Source organism: Prorops nasuta, unplaced genomic scaffold, assembly GCF_024137725.1.
Source record: "Prorops nasuta isolate Cenicafe-Biocafe unplaced genomic scaffold, Cenicafe_Pnas_1.2 PNAS00015, whole genome shotgun sequence".
NCBI lineage: Eukaryota > Metazoa > Arthropoda > Insecta > Hymenoptera > Bethylidae > Prorops > Prorops nasuta.
The window spans coordinates 1,107,597-1,126,902 of NW_027116812.1; the positions used below are offsets into that span (position 1 = coordinate 1,107,597).

At 36.8% G+C, this 19,306-nt stretch overlaps 1 protein-coding gene across 11 annotated transcripts in view; it reads right to left on the reverse strand.

Annotated features, from left to right (window-relative positions):
• The window catches only part of rg (rugose), a 149,312-nt gene that overhangs the window by 66,401 nt on the left and 63,605 nt on the right, over positions 1 to 19,306 (reverse strand). For 9 of the 11 annotated variants that reach the window (XM_066736536.1, XM_066736534.1, XM_066736542.1 and 6 more), the window contains exons 3-10: positions 2,492 to 2,618; positions 2,141 to 2,241; positions 1,934 to 2,029; positions 1,272 to 1,393; positions 909 to 1,035; positions 660 to 779; positions 440 to 586; positions 208 to 315 (exon numbers count right to left, since the gene is read on the reverse strand). In XM_066736536.1, coding sequence (XP_066592633.1) covers positions 208 to 315; positions 440 to 586; positions 660 to 779; positions 909 to 1,035; positions 1,272 to 1,393; positions 1,934 to 2,029; positions 2,141 to 2,241; positions 2,492 to 2,618 — 948 coding nt within the window. The remainder of the gene's footprint in view (positions 1 to 207; positions 316 to 439; positions 587 to 659; positions 780 to 908; positions 1,036 to 1,271; positions 1,394 to 1,933; positions 2,030 to 2,140; positions 2,242 to 2,491; positions 2,619 to 19,306) is intronic. The other 2 variants (XM_066736540.1, XM_066736537.1) reach the window with 1 other exon arrangement.

A 19,306-nucleotide genomic window follows, 5' to 3' on the forward strand; every position in this document is an offset into this window, starting at 1 on the left:
AAAATTATTGCTGATTATTCGTTTCGCCTAGGAGAAAATTATGATTAACTGCTCTATAACTGAATATTATTCTTTCTCCCCAAAGACGCCCTCCGGTACGTTGAAATTGCGTAATTACCTCAGTTGGACTTGTATAGATTGCAGTAACAAAGTGATTAATAAGGTGCAAATTAATGGCGAGGGAGCAAATAAAAGAATAATGCTTACAGGTTGCAAACTTTGGTCCACCATGCTCGTGAGCTCCTGCTCATCACTCACCCTTTTGTGATTGTCGGGAAGGTTCAGGTAGCACTCGTTGTCAAAACGAAACTGACTCTGCAAACCAATGCAGCAGTTAACATTAAATTGCATTATGTTTACAGTACAAGGCAATGTTAAACACCATTGAAAATGTAGTTTTTATTTCATACGATGCAATTAAAGTTTATTAAAACTTCACCTTATATCCAGGCCCCAGTCTGTGCATAGCGCAAATCTGGTGAGTGGTGAGAGCTTCGCTAAACAAATAAATGGCACTCATCTGTCCACAGAAAACTCGTTCTTCGTCCAATTCCGGCGTAGCACCGATGTAACACTTATCGAACGGCTAGAAAATTACAGGGTAGAGTAAACGCAGTGTCTCCTACATGTTTCGGAGCGCAACAAAGTTCAGTACTTACGTCGTTGGTAGAAACGAACCAAGCCATTTCCGTGCTGGAAGCCAACTGGCCGTTGACCAAACATTTAATTTCACTCTTCGTCCATCTATTGTATATATACACTATCGCAATCATATACCACTGTAATAAAAGGGTTAATTAATTTTCTTCCCTGTAATTAAACTCGACGCTCGAAAATTCCAATGAAATTATAAAAGAGAAGATTGCGAATAATTCGGAAATAGAGCTATATAGATCTCTGTGATTTACCTTACGTGGTTGAAATTCATATTTGACACAATGTTGGAAGCCCTTGCCCTTCACTTTCATGGACGTGAGGACCAAGCAATTTCCTACGAAATGAGCCGAGTAGCCAACACCCTTGGTCGTCTTAAAACTGGAAGAAAGGAACGATGGAATTGATGCAAGGTTTCTGTTGTTCGATGACTATCATCAATTGTATGTATGTATGCGGATATAGATATGAAAGGATCGTTAGAGAATCTCAACAAAGCAGAGCAGCAATTTTTTAAAAGCAAGGTCAGTAATATGTCAAAGGTCCTTAAAGGTAGTCAACAGCTTGAGGTATAGAGAGGGTGTTCTCGTGAGTGTTCTTGATGAAAGAGCACTTACCAGTAGAGGTACGGCTTTTCTCGTTCGATATTAACCGAGTTGATGGGGTCCAGACGAAACCACGTAGTGAATGTGAACCCATTCTCGTGCGGCCACTTAGCCAGTGGTGGTAAGACAATGGCCTGCAAGAAATGTACTCTTGTTAGATCCTCGAGAAACAAACGTGCTTTCAAAGTTTCGTTCATTAAAATCATCAAACTCTAAATCGTTTCACGTAATATCCTCCTTCTCCGCTTTCTTCATTCAACCAAATGGAAACTTTACTTTTTAACACCTGAAACTCGAACATCGAGCCTTTTGTGCCAGTCTTGGGAGGAAAGCTCGAATTTTAAAAAATTCATAGTCAGAATTAAAATGGAATAAAGTTAAATGAGGAGAAAAGGAGTAAACCGTTGCGCAAGGGACCAAAGACTGGCATTGCCTAACATGTTAAAATATCGTACGAGTTCTGACTCGTTGCAGACTTTTTACGTTACAGGAACCACGTGGGAAAGTGAATAGCCCATCAAGTCTAAACGACATTAGAGCATGGCAAAGTTTTGCGAAACAAGGTGAATTCTCTTATCCCAAGTTTGATAGAGTTTAAAATCGAGCAGGCTCCGCACCGCACGCTATGTGTTCGAGGGGGGAATATAAAATGCATATAGTATACACGGACTCACCGAACCCTTCCTGCCTGGAAAACTGAAAAACACATCGGGTCCATTTCGTTGTGGCATTTGGCGGAGGACGTTCAATAACTTTGCCGAATGCCGGGGCTAAAACAGAGAGAGAGAGAGAGAGAGAGAGAGAGAGAGAGAGAGAGAGAAGCGAATTTTCATTGACGAATCGTTAAGTCGATAATAAGGTAAAAGCCGTTGTTTATTTACCCATTTTCCTTTAACCGCCTTCATAGCGCCAAAAAGGAGCTTCAATTCTTTTACCGTTATACTGTAACTGGCCAGTACACCAAGCATATCGATCAGTAAATCTACAAATAAATATAGCGTATCATTTTTTAACGTATTATAATATTTATAATAAAATTTCTTATAAGTTTATGCGCAAGGACCGTTCAAAAGTATATTAACGTGGTCATACAAAATTCAATACCAATTTTTGTTATTGATTTTGTGTTCAGCAACTCAAAGAGCTACCTTTTTAGGTCTCAAACTAAATTACTTTAGGGGGATGCGAATTTTTTAATGAAGCCATTTTAATATATATGCTGTGTATTTTACCTGCGACGACAGTTTCGGCACGGGATAAGCGATGCAGTACATGCTCTATGAGACTCACATCTGTACAGGCTTGTAAGTTTCGGACACTCTTCCTCAGAATAGCGATGAAAACACTCCATATTTCGGCCTGGAAGAAGAAAAAATTACTTAGAGTTATGTTTTATTATTTCTTTCATTTATATATTAAGCAACAATATTGTTAAGTTAAGGGTATCTTGATATTGGGTAACGAATCATCTCATCGTCCAATATTTGTCATGATCCATCGATGGAAGTGGAAAAAGATGTGATAGATATATATCTACTTTCCGAATTCCGTAGTAAAGTAGAAAACCTATAACTCTCCTGTTTGCCGATAAGACTCAATTAAAAGTTTCATCGCTGGCTAACAATTTTCCGGGTCAGCTAATTCGTTCATCGATAGTTTGCTTCAAATCAGCTGAAATGTGGGTGGACTCCTTTTTTATAAAGGCAGAAGAGTATGATAATATGCGGATATGAAAAATCAATTGATATCAATATCACATCGATAAATTAATTCTTTAATTGTCTTTTTGTATAACAAACTTTTAACCTTTTAGTATTACTGATGGTACACATATATATAGTACGAACAACGTATATATATGTATAAAGTACTAGAACCTCGCGATCTGAAGTTTCAGATGGACTATCCAGCAAGTACCTGGCATAATTCATGGCGAAATTACTATCAGTTTGCGATAATTGGACGGTGCGAAGTGTGTATCGAGGGAGGGTGAGGAGGGGTCAGCAGGGTAGGGAAAGCTTCAACTGATGGCGAACTCCCCTAATCCGTAACTCGCATACAAAAGGGACTTGGGTCACGAAACGAGATAACCACGCAGCAAACCACTGAACTCACGAAAATGGCACTGAAACTCCGAGTTCACCATGAGAATGATTTTCTCTCTTCTCAAACAAATTGAGTTTCCTCTTAACTCTCCAGTGAAAAAATGAATTAATATGTAATATATTTATAAAAAGCTAAAAACGATGTCATTTAAGCATATTGATCAATGTACGTGTACGTCAATGGCAGATTAATCAAAAATGGAATTGTTTTTATGTATATTTCAATAATCCGATAAATCATTACACCTACTATATACATGTATTACAGAATATATATATAGCTATATAAATGACATTCCCATTTATTACGATGCCTCCTGTTATCTTTCAACTCCCATCAGCAAAATCTACATTTTTCCCAGCGCCATATAATTAATGATTCCAACATTATGAAAAAGCTTTATGCCATGTACCTCCCCTAACAGCACCTCTTATCGACAAATTTCGGTGACAAGCTTTCGTTTGATATGATAAATATATATGACGAACAAAAATGTCTACGATACATCACTTGTATGTACATGCGTCAGGCTACACAATTAAAGAGCTATTTTTTTCAATATCAACTCATGAAATTACTTAAAATTAATATAAATAGTTTTGTGGTTTTCGTTATTATTTTAGTAAGATTCGTTATACCGAATTATTTTTCTACTTGACTTTAGAAATAAATATTTTAATTCAATCTCTCACACAATTTCCTTCTCGTATTAATCAGTGCTATGATTAAGTTTATAAATGAAAAAGCTGTGGTAATTGCTACTTTCTCTGCGCCGGTATAAAGCTGAAGAAGAGTTCATATTGGATGGCTTGTGATATGAACCGTGCAAAAGGAAGGTTCAGGTAGATGAGAAAATAAGAGTCAGCTTCATTCCTGCAAGTAGTACGTGCTTCCCACGAGCGTTGCGCGACTCTTTATTTCTTATCCTTTAACATCCCTTTCTATTTCTACCATTAATAGACTGCCTTAATGTCTCGAGCACTTTCTTCGATACAATACCTGCGATTTTCAGTTTAGTATATTAAAATTGTACACAAGCTCCTGTGTAAAAACGTTAATTGATATTTTGCAAAAACTTAGCATCAACAAAACGTTAATTTTTGCTAGCAAAAGTCAGAGGTCTGCTTCAATACGTGTTACATATTATCTTAGTATTCATTTCATATTCTAACTAATTTACATAGACAGTGGGAAAAAGGGATGGTAGCAAGTTCAAGGCACTGTCTAATTAGCACACTTTTACTCCATATTATAGAGCACGCGGTTTGTACAGTAAAATTGGCTCTATGCTAGTTTTACCTTTAGGAAAAAGGAAGTAATTTTTTCCACTGCGATGCACTTCATTCGTGATATATGCATAGAATTTTAACTAGAAAATACGGTTTTAGAAAGGAAAGTTACATTTAAAAGCTTACATGCGAAAATGTTATAATAAAACATTTAATAAAGTTGCTGCAAGAACTCCTTTGATAATAGTCATTAACTTTTTCTTTGCATCAGGATATTAAATACATTCGAATATTTTGATTTGCTTCGTTGGTATAAAAGATAAATTTACCGAACCTTCTACAGTTTCTTTTATGCAAACCAGATAAATACGATTTAAAACTCGTTGGTAGATTTCTCTTGAATTTATCGCATTGCAGATATTATCTCGAATACATACAAATAAACAGTTAAAATTAATTATTCGCCACTTGATAAAGATTAGGGGGAAGTTAGAAAATTTTTGCTCGATTTTGGATTCGCCAGTGAAGAAAACGGACTGAAAATTTGCAAATGCGTCGAGTTGACGTAGAAACGAGGTTTCGCGCGCATGCGTCGTGTTGCAATAGCCTTAAAAGCGTTTGTCGCGTCTACAAGCCGGTAGCTTTTAGCGCTATCGCTGAAAAGCAGGTGCCTTCCCACGAGTACTTTTAATGCACTAGGAGCAAAATGCATGGCAAAATTGAACGATCCCGCTGGAATCGCAATTGTTCAGAAACGACGCGACGGTACATTATACAGGGTCAGCCTGAAAGAACCGCGTGGGATAATTAGCCGCAGAATCTCGCCCGGGCAAAAGTCAAACTTGAAGCAGGGAGCAGAGAAAATTCTCAATGGAAAAACTCTTTTTCTCGTTAATCATGCAGCTTCTTGCTAGCCCCTTAGTGACTGTAAAATAAGAACGTTATTTATGCTGATCAGGTTGGCTCGCAGGAAAAAATGTTCTTCGTCTATAACTTGTTTTCATTCTTCGATTACATTTTTTATTTTCTTACGAGAATCAAATTTTCTGCACTTTTTCTTACGAAGAGCAACTGAAAGAAATTCCTGTCGACAATTAGCGAGAATTCTTAAGGTAGGACGAGGCAAACTTGTAAAGTGGAGCAGCTTTTAAGATCAAGTTGCCTGCATCTTTTATCCCATCAACGTCCTTCAAAGGCTGCTTGCTTTGCGCGCTGCAATTGGCTTAATAATAAGAGCAATAGGAAGACGTTGTTAGCATTCGACCCCACGCTGCAGAAATTTTCCATGCATCTCTTATCACCAAATTTCTCCATTCATCCATTCGATGCATACAGCTTCTCACCGGTACTTCAGCGACCGAAAAGACTAAGAATTTATATGCATCGCTTCTCATCCATCCAAGGGGGCACTACTTTCAAGAATTTTTCCAAGAATGCTAAATTACTCGTCGAACTTGACTCGCGGAACAGTATCGCGTTTTATTGGCTATGTAGAACCATATATACTAGTGGTACCAGAAAGATATGGCCGAGAAGAGCGAAGAAGTTGAAGAGCTGAAGAAGGAAGTATGTAACTCTGCATCTTCGGAAACTCTGAAATCTTAGTTATGTCCAATAGGATGCTAGTTTATAATTTATTTTTGAAAAAGCCAATAAATTTTATTATATATAAATACCTCGAAATTATTTGTAAATTGTAATCAATGCTCGGTATCAGTATACTTTATAACACCCCCCCCCCCTCTTCTATTTTTCTCTCCAACATTTCATCCCACTACTTCCTCAATTATAATAATCATCCAGTGACTCCATTACCTAATTTTAATATCGCGTCATTACACGCGTGATATTCCCTGGACCTTTATTTTTAATTGCAAGCGAGAATGTAATTGCATAGTTTTCTCTCGCATCCCTTTCCCTCTCGCCTAAGCTCGCGTATAATAAGTGTGCGTGGACTGCATCGCGCGACAGGACTCGAAATCCTACCGAAGTAATTATTTTAGTGTGGATAACTCCTATAGCTATGTATATACACATATACACACGCACGCGGATTCTGCTTTCTAGAGAATTTCACAATTTAATATAAATCCTGCTGCTTTGTGAGAATTCGCGTCCAGTTGGTATCCCTCCCCTTCCTTATATTTATCAATCGCACAGTGTATATAGCTCAGTTGAACGAAATAACTGTACCGGTTACTTCGCTTGCATACCGAGGCAGCAAAATTTCGCTCTATTGAACTTTCTCTGTTCATTTTGATTTCCTGCGAGAGTAACGGATCAACTTTTCGAAATGAAACTATTTTTGACAAAATGCCGAGAATAGTGTAACCTCATGCGTATAATTTAAAGGATATTCTAGAGGAAAATAAATATTAAAGAGTGAATATTCATGAGCAATGAATTATACCAGAATATCTGCGTTGACATTTCAATTTCTTATCTTCCTGGATATTTTCCTTAATCTTAGAGATTCCGTGTAATGCTAATACGGACAATGAGAAAATATATTTTCCTCTATTATTATTATTATTATCATTAGTCTTTCAATCTGCGTTGAACTCTATAAAAATCCTTTTTAATACCGGAAATTCCTTCTTTGATGGCAGAAGTTTGAATGTTTACAAATGTCACTGATTCAGTTTTAATAACTTCCGCGTAGAACGATAGAATAAAAAAGTAGATTCTGGGTGGGGATAAATATTCTGAAAATTGGTTCCAATTCGCGATTATTCCTCGAATGGAAGGTCTCGCTCATTACCAAATCGGAGGGCAGCAATTATCGCAAGTTCAGGCATTAGCATTTTTTAATGGAAAAACATTTTTCCCTTTACCTCCGCTCTTATGCCAATTGGATTTTAAACGCGACGAGCTTTCCATTGTATAACCTTCTTGAGCAAAAGTTGTATACACCCTGGGCAAAACCAGCCATTTCATTGTTGTTTTAATCTACTGGATAAACATTTATGCACCAATGTTTTTTTTCTTCAAGAATTTACATAACCCAAACCAATTAACCTATTTATTATGTTCGAAATTGCTGCGGAGCTTTACATAACAGCTTTTTATTCAGCCGGATCATACATTTTACTTATTTTTCAGGGAAAACGATTATATATAGCAGCGGCGTTTTTCACATGAAAAATGAACTGCAGCGAGTCGCGTGGTACGTTATTGAATTATCGAAAGAGCATGAAATCCACCGGACGGCTCGAGGGACAACTATTATTCTCCATGAAAATAACCCGGAACTTCTATTTTCGACAAATATAATTTATTCTATCTTGCGAATAGAAAAGAGAGAGTGGGCCGGGTAAAAAGAAAAATTTGATTGATTTCTTTTGAAACGGATGGCATGGAATTGCAGTCTCGACCAGGAGGGGGGAGTTGATTAATTTATGAAAATATCAGAGCTTCGCGGTATTTACAGAGACGAGGGAGAAAATAAAAGCGTTGAGCAGAACCGAGGGGTAGTGTAGGGGTGGGGGTAGGGTGGCGAGTAGTATCGAGGTAAATAAAGAGACTGCAAGAAGTAGCTCGTTTGAAGAAATGAACAAACAATCTTGGCTTTATCTCTGCGCAATTTCTGTCTGCAGTACACTGGCTACCTTTAATCAACTTTCGGTCTCTCATGGATTAATCCAATCCTTACGCCTTGGCCAAGGAGAAAAATTCCGCTCGGATGAAACAATAAAACCATCAGCGCCGCTATATAGAAATTTCCCGTACATCTACTCAAATATTACAAGATACTTATCCCGGAGTAAAAAAGAGGGTACCTTTTCCCAACGATAATATCCTGCACTTGTCGAAAAACAGAGATTGGCTTTTTCGTCGGAACAGTTGAAGAATTTATTCCCTTTTTTCATCCGTTTTATAGTAGACTACAGGGAGCAGCGGCGGGGCTTCTATATCTATGTAGTGTAAAATCTGGAATAACGTAAAATCAGTCGATAAAAAAGAAAAGAGAGGAGAAAAAAAATCCCGGCCTGATTTGAGTTTACAGCGCAAAGGTAACTCAATGTTCCTTCCGCACCGCGGATTTATGCAGCGTGAAAGCTCGCTAAAGCCATTCTTGGCTTACGTTAGCCGAGCTGCTGGATATTTTGCTCTCGCGTTATCATATTCTACATAAATCCAAGCACAGCGCAAGCCGCCTAGTGTGTGTGTAAAGCACCGTCCTATTTGCACTTTGCAAGATGCTCCCATGGGTACATTTACTGTCGCCAGAAACACCCCCCCCCCTCCCCCCTCCCTCTCTAACCCGAACCCCACATAACTTTCTCCGCCTCGCGCGCATAACCATTTATTTCTCGCGTTCTTTAATCTTTCACTCTCCCTTCGCATTAAATGTTTCTCCGCTTTTTACTGCTGCCGAGCCTCCTCCCCATGTATCTTTTCAGCCCTTAACTTACTTCCTTCCAGCTCCACACCCCCGTCCCTAAATTCTCGCTCGCTCGTTATTATCTCCTACCCCATCTTTATGCCTGGCTCTCCTCCCTTTTTTCTCCGTCCCTTTAGCCCCCTCGCCACTTGCTTTCGTAAAAACAAACTTCTAAATGTTATTTCCGACCACCCGCGCTCTTTCAACCCTTTGGCTTAATTGCTACATCTATTTTTCTATTCGAGCTCGTGGCAAACTTACTTTGCCTGCTGATGATTATTGCAGCCTCGCTCATTCGTGTTATACAATTATTGTTGTTGCTTTTCCTAGTTCTCTGCAGCACACGCGTGTCGCGGGATGTATATGTTCATTCAGGGTGGGAAGTTTATTATTTTCGAATCACTTAGCAACATTTATGATACGTTGCTGCATAATGTTTCGATTTGCAAGGATTCGCTTTTGTTTAATTCTCGTCGAATGGAAATTTATGCGAGCATTGTTAATTACTAGCATGTTTTTTGTGTAGTTAAAAAAATAATTTTATCATTGCTATTATGTTCAAGGGTGGATAGATGAGGATATCATCTTCCTGTTTTCTTTTTTTCGAGTTAATTTCTTGTCAAGGTTGTTCCGCTTCTTTTTGAAGCGTGGTATATATTTATACGTTGATCTCAACTACTTTTTAATCTGCAATAACAATTCATGCTGATTTTTTCTCGATAATCCACAATTCATTTTCCCAACCAGAAGATTATAGGTCAGTTTTTATTTGGAAACTTTTTTTCATTCTATACTGCACATGTTTACAGTACTTTAATGGTGTGAATGAATTTGTTGACATGTATATAGACTTGATACTGCGCGGTCCTTCGATTTTTCTTTTATTTGTTTAATACGCGAACATTTATACTCGCTCTCATCTCTATATTATAAATAAATTGACAACAGCACTATTTACCTTTATGAATAAATACAACTCTATAGAAATAAGAAAAAATGTTAAAATTTGCGGATTGAACCCGCTCGATTTCAAACTACGGAAAAGTAAATCATATGAATTGATATACAGTTTACGTAAACTCTCCAGTAACACGTTTTAAACTCTGGAAAAGAGAGAGAGAAAAAAGTGACTCATAATTCTATCAAAGTCAAAATATTTTTTAAAAGAGTGACTAATTATCCCTGACTAAATATTTATCAATACTTTTGTGCAATTTTAAATAAAAACTGAACAAACAAAAGCTATGAACGAGAAACTAAAATAGAAGATGATTAAAACGAAGGTTTGAGCTGAGTGAGAATTTAAAGCTCGAGTTACGGGAGATCGCGATAGCCCCAGCCGGGGATCCGGATCCAATCGGTTTTTTCTAATACCGCGAAAGCCGGCGATTTGATTATTAGAAAGAAAAGTAACATGAGATTTACGGATAGAGGGGCTTTCATCGTTTCATGCGATATTGTCGTGCGGTTTGGTCTAGTGCATAGCTCATCTGTCGCTAAAGCAGTGAATGACTAGAGGAGGAAGGGACTTTCCAATTTACGTAGATTGGAAACTTGGATGGGACAGGGTTTTCGGCTCCTGTGGCGCCACCGCCCTGCGCCACTCGAACCAAGGACTCTATCACGCGATAGGATTAAAATTGCATTTTACGCCTCGACCAGATAGGCCAAGCTCAAATTTGTGTTAGACGGATTTAGGAAAATCTCGCGTTTCCGCCTAGAATATCCCAACCATTTCTATCCAATGGCATCCAAATAAAATTTTCTGCGGTCTCCGCTCGCACTCGCTGTGGGTATTATATAGATATATATAGCGAATGCTGCGATACTTTTTGTTGGTTTCAATGCGAAAAAAATTAATTCACAGAGAAAAGTCAAACGAGAGACTATATAGTTTATTGTGTTATTATGTGCTGTGTCTGGTTTGAAGAAGAAATTAAATTGATTATAAAGGGTGGAGAGACATATGTACATGTAGAAGGATTGTACTCTGAGAAAGCTGGGAGGGCGCAGATATTTTAATGCTATTTCCCTTTATAACTTAGAACTGACATATTTCGGATTGAAGTAATTTGATTGATTGATCTTGTTTATGATTTGGATTTTGTAGGATGGTGCAATAATTAAGAACAGTTTATTCGTGTGATCATTGAGACACATATAGGCTGAATTGAAAAATGTCTTAGGCTATTCGATAACGATATAATCTTATAATGAATGGTATTACTTTTTGAAAGAGATAATAGGTATAGTGATTTCCAGCAGACAATTTAATCGGAAATTATCTGCGATTGACAAATTAAAATCTTAGTCAAAGTACCGTAATTATAATTTAAAGCGTCTCTCTTGGAACCATTAAAAAAATGCACTATTTACATCTATTTCCTTTTGTACATTGTTATGCAGTAAAACGGTTGCTGAAAAGTAAGACGGCCGCGTAATAAGGGAAGAAATAAAAGGAAATTACGATAAAAGAAAATGCGATAAGAATTGAATTGTTTAAATTTACGAAGTCAAAGGGATCATTATACAAAAATACAGAAAAATTCTACAAATATGAAAGTACATGCATTAATTATAAATCAAACAATCAAATTAAAATTGAGTTTACAGATGTAGTGATTTATTCCAAGTAGTATAAAAACTTTAATACCTATAGGTAAGATTATTTTATGGACCATGACATTTGAGATAGTGTATATATGTATCTGTGCTCCACAATATCTAATAACTTGCCAACTGCTAGTTTGCCAAATTTGGTCCAAGACCAATCGAATCGAAAAAGTGAAATAGTTGACTATAAAATCAATAGCCAATCAGAGCTGTCCATATTAGCTCCTTGTATTTGAACGCAACATAATAAAAAGAAATATGTAACTGTATAGACAAACAACATAAATTCACCTAAAATAACCAAAGATTGCTATTATAGATAGCTTGCATATTATAACCCTATATGAAGTCACATCAAAAACCATGCACCAGAATTAATAGACGAATGATATAGGTATGAAGTCAGATTCTATAAAGGTTGCTCAGGATTCGCTTGAGTAGTGAAGTTGAGGTTGTACAGGGATGCAGTCTATTGTCGAATCGTTCCTAACCGAACCACAAGTTCAGCGATGATGATGCTATGGACGTACAGAATTTCTCTCCTCGGTGATCAGGGATGTATTAAATGTGATAATAATGGAGGAGAGGGACGCAAGAGAAATGATTAAATAGTCCAGTGTGGGAGGAAGAGTGTGGAGTAATGCGACCCGCGTGAGGCGACTGGTGGGAGGAACACGACGCGACTGAAAGTCGAAACGTGTTCCACTCGCCATCTATAGCATACCAAGCGTATCACACCATACGCCGAATATCTATCTATGGGTAGAAAAAACCCCGAGTGAAGATCCCCTCACCATGTCTTTGTATAGGTAGGCTTATATCTATACAGGGATGCAGTACGAGGTTCTCCATTCGAGGTTTTTTCCACCCCTATATATGTACTCGACGCGGCAAGTCTATACACTCCGTGTATAATGGAACCTTTCGGAAGATAAACAGAATTTTCCGTCCATGGTCGACCGGTCTAACGGTCCGAGTCGTTTTTCCGACGAAGTCTATATGGTTTCGGATGACGTCACCAGGTCTCTCACTACAGAGAAGCAGAATTTTCATTCCGACGATTATACTAAAAACTTCAATATTAAAATGCAATTTTAACTGAAATTGTCTGCAAATCAGATAACTGTTAAATGACGTTTGTGCAGAACAAAGTCCCAACTTTACTATTATTTCTGCTTTGGAATATGGGAGGAATGTTTCGGGAGAGTTTGCGAAATTTGATAGAAAAATTTTGTTTTGTCCGAGGTTTCCTACGTAATTTTTACATCGCGGAGTAAAACCTTTATTTTTACGGCTGGATATTAACGCTGTATAATGGGAGCGTGAAAAGAGTGAAAATTCGATATATCGCGTTACAACGGTCTGCATACTAGAAAGATGATCACTTTGTGCTCGGAACGCGAGATATCACGCAGGGTGGAGTGAGTGGATGCACGGAAAATGAGATCGACAACCAAATTGCGTTACATCATGCAAACTAACCCGCCCACTACCCCTTACCCCTCACCCTGGTGCAGCCCTCAGGTAGCCGAGCACAATATTTGTTTCCGCGGCGGATTTCAAATTTTCCAGTAAAGAATTGGTCGATCGGGTAGCGGACGCATCATGACTATCTGATTACTTCCGCCTTAAACTATATAAATTTCACAACCATCTTTTTTCTTCTATATTTTACTTTGGGAGAAACCTCGATTTTTACCATTTTTGTGGTGACGTTAAATTACGCGAGGTTTTTTAGTGTGACAAATTAGGTGATAATTATATAGAGAATTCTTCGTTCGAATATTTCGATTAGCCTCTGACGTGGTGTACGTATACTTGATGAAAGTGGATGTTGCGCAATAACCCTCTTTGACAGGAGTAATCAATCATTCAAAATCCTCTCGTCACTCTTTCTTTATCCGTGCTGCAGTAACAAAAAGGTTTTATTTTTTTTTGCATATAACAATGAAAGCCTTGTTTGTCCCCTTTGTAAAAATCTGTAGTTTCCGTAAAATGTATCTATTCGAGGTGCACGATGACTAACTAGCTTTATAGTATGTAAAGTTGAGTGAAGTCTAAATAGATTTCGTTCGGTCCAGCTGTAAACCGGAAGAGCTTTGATGATAGGCGGTCGATCGTCAAGCTCGAGAGAATAATTTTTTTCACAGGGGTCTTAAGAGCTCGACGAGAAAAAGTTTCCAAGTTATAACTTTATAACATCTCGACTGTAATATAGTTTATAAATTTCTTCCTTAGCCTTTATAACTGCCGGTGCTTTTTCCAAGTGAATTTTTAATATGGTCATAGACCATATTGACTGTTATCAATATATTTTTAATGAAAAATCGTGACGAAAGTATTGGAACACTTGAGAATGATATTTTTTATTTATAGAAACAATACAAGATTCATCAGGTGAAATTTAGAGTCGATTCACTATTTTACATCATATTTCTTCGTCATTGATAAGTTTCTACACAGCGTTGCCACTTTGTCCCAGTTGTACCTTCCGAGCTGTACAGCAAAAATAAATTTCACAAGCCAAAGTAATATATCTTTTAACGACATCTCTTTCCGAGCAAATAGTGAATAAAACCCAAATTTTCGCAAAGTAATCGGACAATAACATGTTTCGAATTCCCCGTGCTTTTTTAACCGTATAAAACCTCGTTCTCCAATTAAAACCTGAAACCCAGGAACAATTCTGTGTTACTAACATAGTAACGTTGAATTTTATTAGAAAATATTTCTAGATGTAAAAAATTGATAGATTTGAAATTCTAGCTGGTGAAAGGTAATAATTCTATAAATGATATAATATTGAAAGCAATTGTAAAATATGATGAAAATGATAGAATTATCTTAATTCCTTTTGTGTATATGTTCCTGGATATTTGTTGTCATACACATTAGTTATATATAAAATAATAGCAGTATTAATTTTCATGCGAGCGAAAATAATATCGAGCATAAATCATAGACCGTCAGACAATGGACACCTGACGATTCAGGTCATAGAATTGGGACAATAGGGAAGGGTGATAGGGGAAGTAACTGCATGAACTTGCGAGAAACTGCGTGGCTGCATAGCGTAGCGATGATAACTTGAGGGACAGTATATATGTATATGTATACCTATACTATTCCTCAACATACCTCCAATGCCTGCACACTGTATTTTCGGAGGGTATGTTGGGGTGTGGGATTTCCCATGAGTTAGCATGACAGGCGTAGCGTCTCATTAGTTCGTTAAATTACTCCAGGCTAAGTTGGACCATCATTATAAATATATGTACATAGATCTATGTTTGTGTATGTGTGTGTGTGGATATTACTCTGGCGAACTCTGTAGCATGACCTATGAGCCAAGTTATTCACTTATAGCCAAATAAAGGATTGGTGATAATCAAGGGTCTGGAAAATAAAAGATTTATATACTGTACCATTACTGTTAAGCTGAAAAGATATACTAAGGAAAAGGACATATTCAGTAAATTAAAGGGGGAGTGCAGAAACTATCATACAGTGAGTAATCTCTATTAGGACTGGATTCTCTCCCCTTCACCCTCTATCTCGTATAGATTTACATTGCACGAATAAAATTTTTCTATATATGTTTGCCATCGTGTAAGAAGAACATTCGATGAATAATAGATTTAGATTAATTGAAAATTAGATATTGGAAGTTTATTAAGGATACACTAAATCTGTGAAAGTCTCATATGCCGCCCCTTATGCTAATAATATTCAGAATTCGATAAATACAAAATAATCAAGTACTTTAGTTAGATTATTGATAGAATATTCTTACCAAGAAAGAAATAGAGAAATGTCGTACATATATAATAAATCTAGTAATTTATGTCACATATATTTTTGCATAAAATTCAGAATTAGAATATTTAGAACAGATTTGAATAATTTTTATTAAATATATTTTATCAAAACACAGGAAAAACGATTAAAAGAAAATGACTGAATTTGCGATAATTTTTATCTACAGTGGTTTTGTCTTTAAATGTAAAAATTTGAAAGAACGGTGAAATGTACTTTCTGTTTCGTGGCAAAGATATTAACAAGAGTCAAAGTGCTGACCGATGCCTTTTCAAGGGTGAGGGCAACACAGCACGTCGCGGTGGCGGAACTCGCAAAGTGGCGTTCAAGTTAGTTCCGGGTGTGAAAAAATGAGAAAAAGCTGAAAGAAGATGAAGCCGCGAAAAGTATTCAAGTAACCGCCAAAACCTTTTATTTTCTCTTGCCAAGCACCTTTTAGTGTTTAAGCCCGTTAAACTTTACGTATTTAAAATTCTATCCTTCTTTTTAATACTACAAGAGTATTAGAATGCTAAAGAATATCTGCAAACTGTAATTAATCTTAATTTTACTTTTCTCCAAAAAGTTTCTTTTCTTTCCTCCTAAATCATGAAATTATTCCAATGATACGATGGTTCACCCTTGTCTTACGTTGTGAGCATCGTAATCGTCTATTTGCTGCTTTCCTCCTAAATCACAACCATTTTTCCCAGTAGCTACAACTGTGTCGTATGGACCTAAAATATGTTATGACGCCATCCAAGATCTTTCGCAATATAGCTTGAAAAATCGGACCTATTGGAGTGCAATCCACTGTGAAGTTTACATCTTCTTGCAATTTTTACGTGCAGGCATAAAAATAAAATGCTGAAAATATCTGAAAAATTCTCAAGGACGTCCTTTTAGCAAAAAGTTAGGAGATGAACAGTCGAGAAATTGTGGAATAATTAAATGGCACAAAAAAAGGATGAAAAAGGTAGGGGATTTTAGATCCCCTTCGTTTCATTGGTAAGCTGATATAAAATCTTGTATAAGGACAAAGGTGTTATTACAGAGGCTGTATAAGACATTGCACCCTGAGCACGTTCGGTATTAGGAGACGGCCTAATAGTACTGAGACCAATGATATTGGTCGAATGGCTATTCGATCAGAATGCAATCGAGTGTGAAGCTATTACACGCAGGGCTGGACACTTCCGGTCCCCCAATCCTATCATCTTATCAGAATCTTATCTCCTCCCCACCACTCATAGGCCCGATACCTTTCCCAGATTTGAGATCTTCTTATCTGTCAATGACACATCTACAGGACGTTCGTACCGACTCCCGTTATTATTTTGGAAAATAAGCACTTACCAAAAAATAGAAGAACATGTGCTTTTATGACTTTTCCAAACGTTAATATGGTTGTATTCGTTTAAAGTTGAAAGTTCAGGCAAAGGTCACATAAAGGTCAAACTGAATGGTTCAAATTGAAACCTCTATTTTGTAGTGCATATTTGTGTAGGTGACGTAGAGAGTTTTCAAAAAGACTATGAATTGATCATTTAATCCAATCGTTTGCTAAATATTTCGATTTTAAAATATAAGTATGGTGAGTCACTATGCGAGTGAATATGTAGCGGTTGCACACACTTTAACTAAACCACACTTGTATGCAATTTCAAATCATAATATCTAGCTGTAGAGAATGATTGGATAAACTGATAAATGCATACAGTTTTTTTTTGGAAAGCCCTCGAGGCTAGCTACAAGAATATGCAATAAAAAATAGGGAATTCCATGAAAATAGGCTTAACGTTCGAATGAGTTTCGCACAACCTTTCTAGAAAAAATGAATACTATTACAATAAAATTTAGAAAAATACGTGCTCGTTTTTAGTTTTTTGAAAAGTGTATATTTTACAAAATTATAGGGAGGGAGTCTTTATTAATACTGTGTATATAATATTATATATATGAGAGCTTTCGTCGAGCCAGCAACTCATTATTCTTACACACATAAAGCAAGGAGGATCTTTTGACCAAACTCGCAATTGACTCTAATTTTCATGCGAGTAATTTCTCACCGTTCACTAAAGAGATTTTAATTAAACAGTCGAGTTTAATCGCTCCAGAATTAATTAATGCAAATATACATATATATATATATAAAAGGTAGCATTTCTATCTGGGATTCAAACGAATAGCTAGTCCTGGAAGCTAAAAAGCCTGATATTTATCCACGAGTCACACACAGGACCATCGTGAAACATTAAAGTAAACGACCGTAGCTATTTAACAGCTTCTGTGGCTCTCATCCATCTATTAGTTATGCAGCTTACGTCTAGCACAGCACGTTCAATTAATGATTATTCTTTTCGTAATTGCCTTTACAATCGAGTCCCAAACTAAATTTGTTATTGCAGAAGCTATTTTCCTACAGAAATTCTATAATTCCAATTATACCTATCGCTACCTTCCAGAAGCAAAATAATAAATTACTATCCATGCAATTTTATCGGTTTAACACAAGATTAGGTTTGTACGTCATCTTAATAATTTTAGGAAGAATAAACGTCCATGAACAATTTTTTGACCTTAAAAATGAAGAAAATGTCAGATTAATAACGCGTATATTATTTTTGTATTTAAGTATTTCCAGATTTCATCAATGTGAATTAGGCTATGTGTGATTAATATTATATTTTCTTCACTTTCAGGATGGAAAAACTCGCTCATGAACCCTCATACTTTCTCTCATTTGCTTCGGAATTGAATAATTGCAGCTGCTGAAGTTGGAGTCCCGGTGCCAAATTTTTTTAATTAAACCGAAAGAAAGAAATAGGAAGCCATCGAGGAAAAGTAGCGTACCATTTTTCTTGTGTCACGGATTCTGCGCTTAAACAATTTCCCGCTGGCTGTTACCCTTTTTCGCGAGCCAGCCATTTAATCTTCGATATTACATCTGGCTACTCTTACAAGTGCCAGCTCAAAACGGGCAGCCTGCACTTTCTCTCCTCTATTTCTCTCATCTAGTCCGCCCCCTGACGAGTAAAACTTTTCTCATGCCAACATTGCAAAATGGTAAAATTATTTGTGTCCATTAATTCAGACCCTAGTGAATTTTCCTAATATATAACCAGTACCATTAACTCAAATAAATTATATTGACACAACTATGATACGTATAATTATAAGAAATATTAATTTCATAGAAATTCGTAAGGAAAGTACTAAGTCAGAAGCATGAAACGAGTGGCTAACGCAGTACTATTATTATTGCAATAGAACTTTACTTTGGGCTCGGTGGATGGATTCGCAAGACATGTCGAGATTAAAGGCAGCCCATCTCGCGTTCTACTTTCACAGTGTAGAAGTTGTTTCGCAACGGATCATCGGGGAGTCTGCACTTGTTCGTTTGCGAGTCAAATGCAGCCAGTTCGGTGAAGTTACAGCAGCCGCGTAGCCAAAGAGAATCAGAAGCGAAGCTGAGCTGCGCGGCGTGGCGCAGCGACTGCTAATCCCCCGCAGAGAGGCCGAAGGCAGAAATTTTGAATACCTTTTTACACTTGGCCAAACTCAAGATCCTTATCAAGAACTGAATATACCTTCCTTCCTTTACGAGTTTCTAACCCCCTACTAATGACAATTTGTTTCTCCATTTCATATTTTGTATATAGTATATATAAGTACATTCTTCAACCATGCCTAATGGATTGATAGGAACATCCAGATCTTCGAGCAATGCATTACAGATTTAATGTAGATTATTCTGTGATAGGTAATACAGAAGATTTTTCATTATATTAATTCTACGATAAGTAATTTGCTACTTATGATGTCTAATAACATTATTACTCTGGAATATAAAAGTAATAAGATACACTTTTAATTTTGTTATTTTTATTTTCACAATTCTAAGAGTACGTGATTAATAA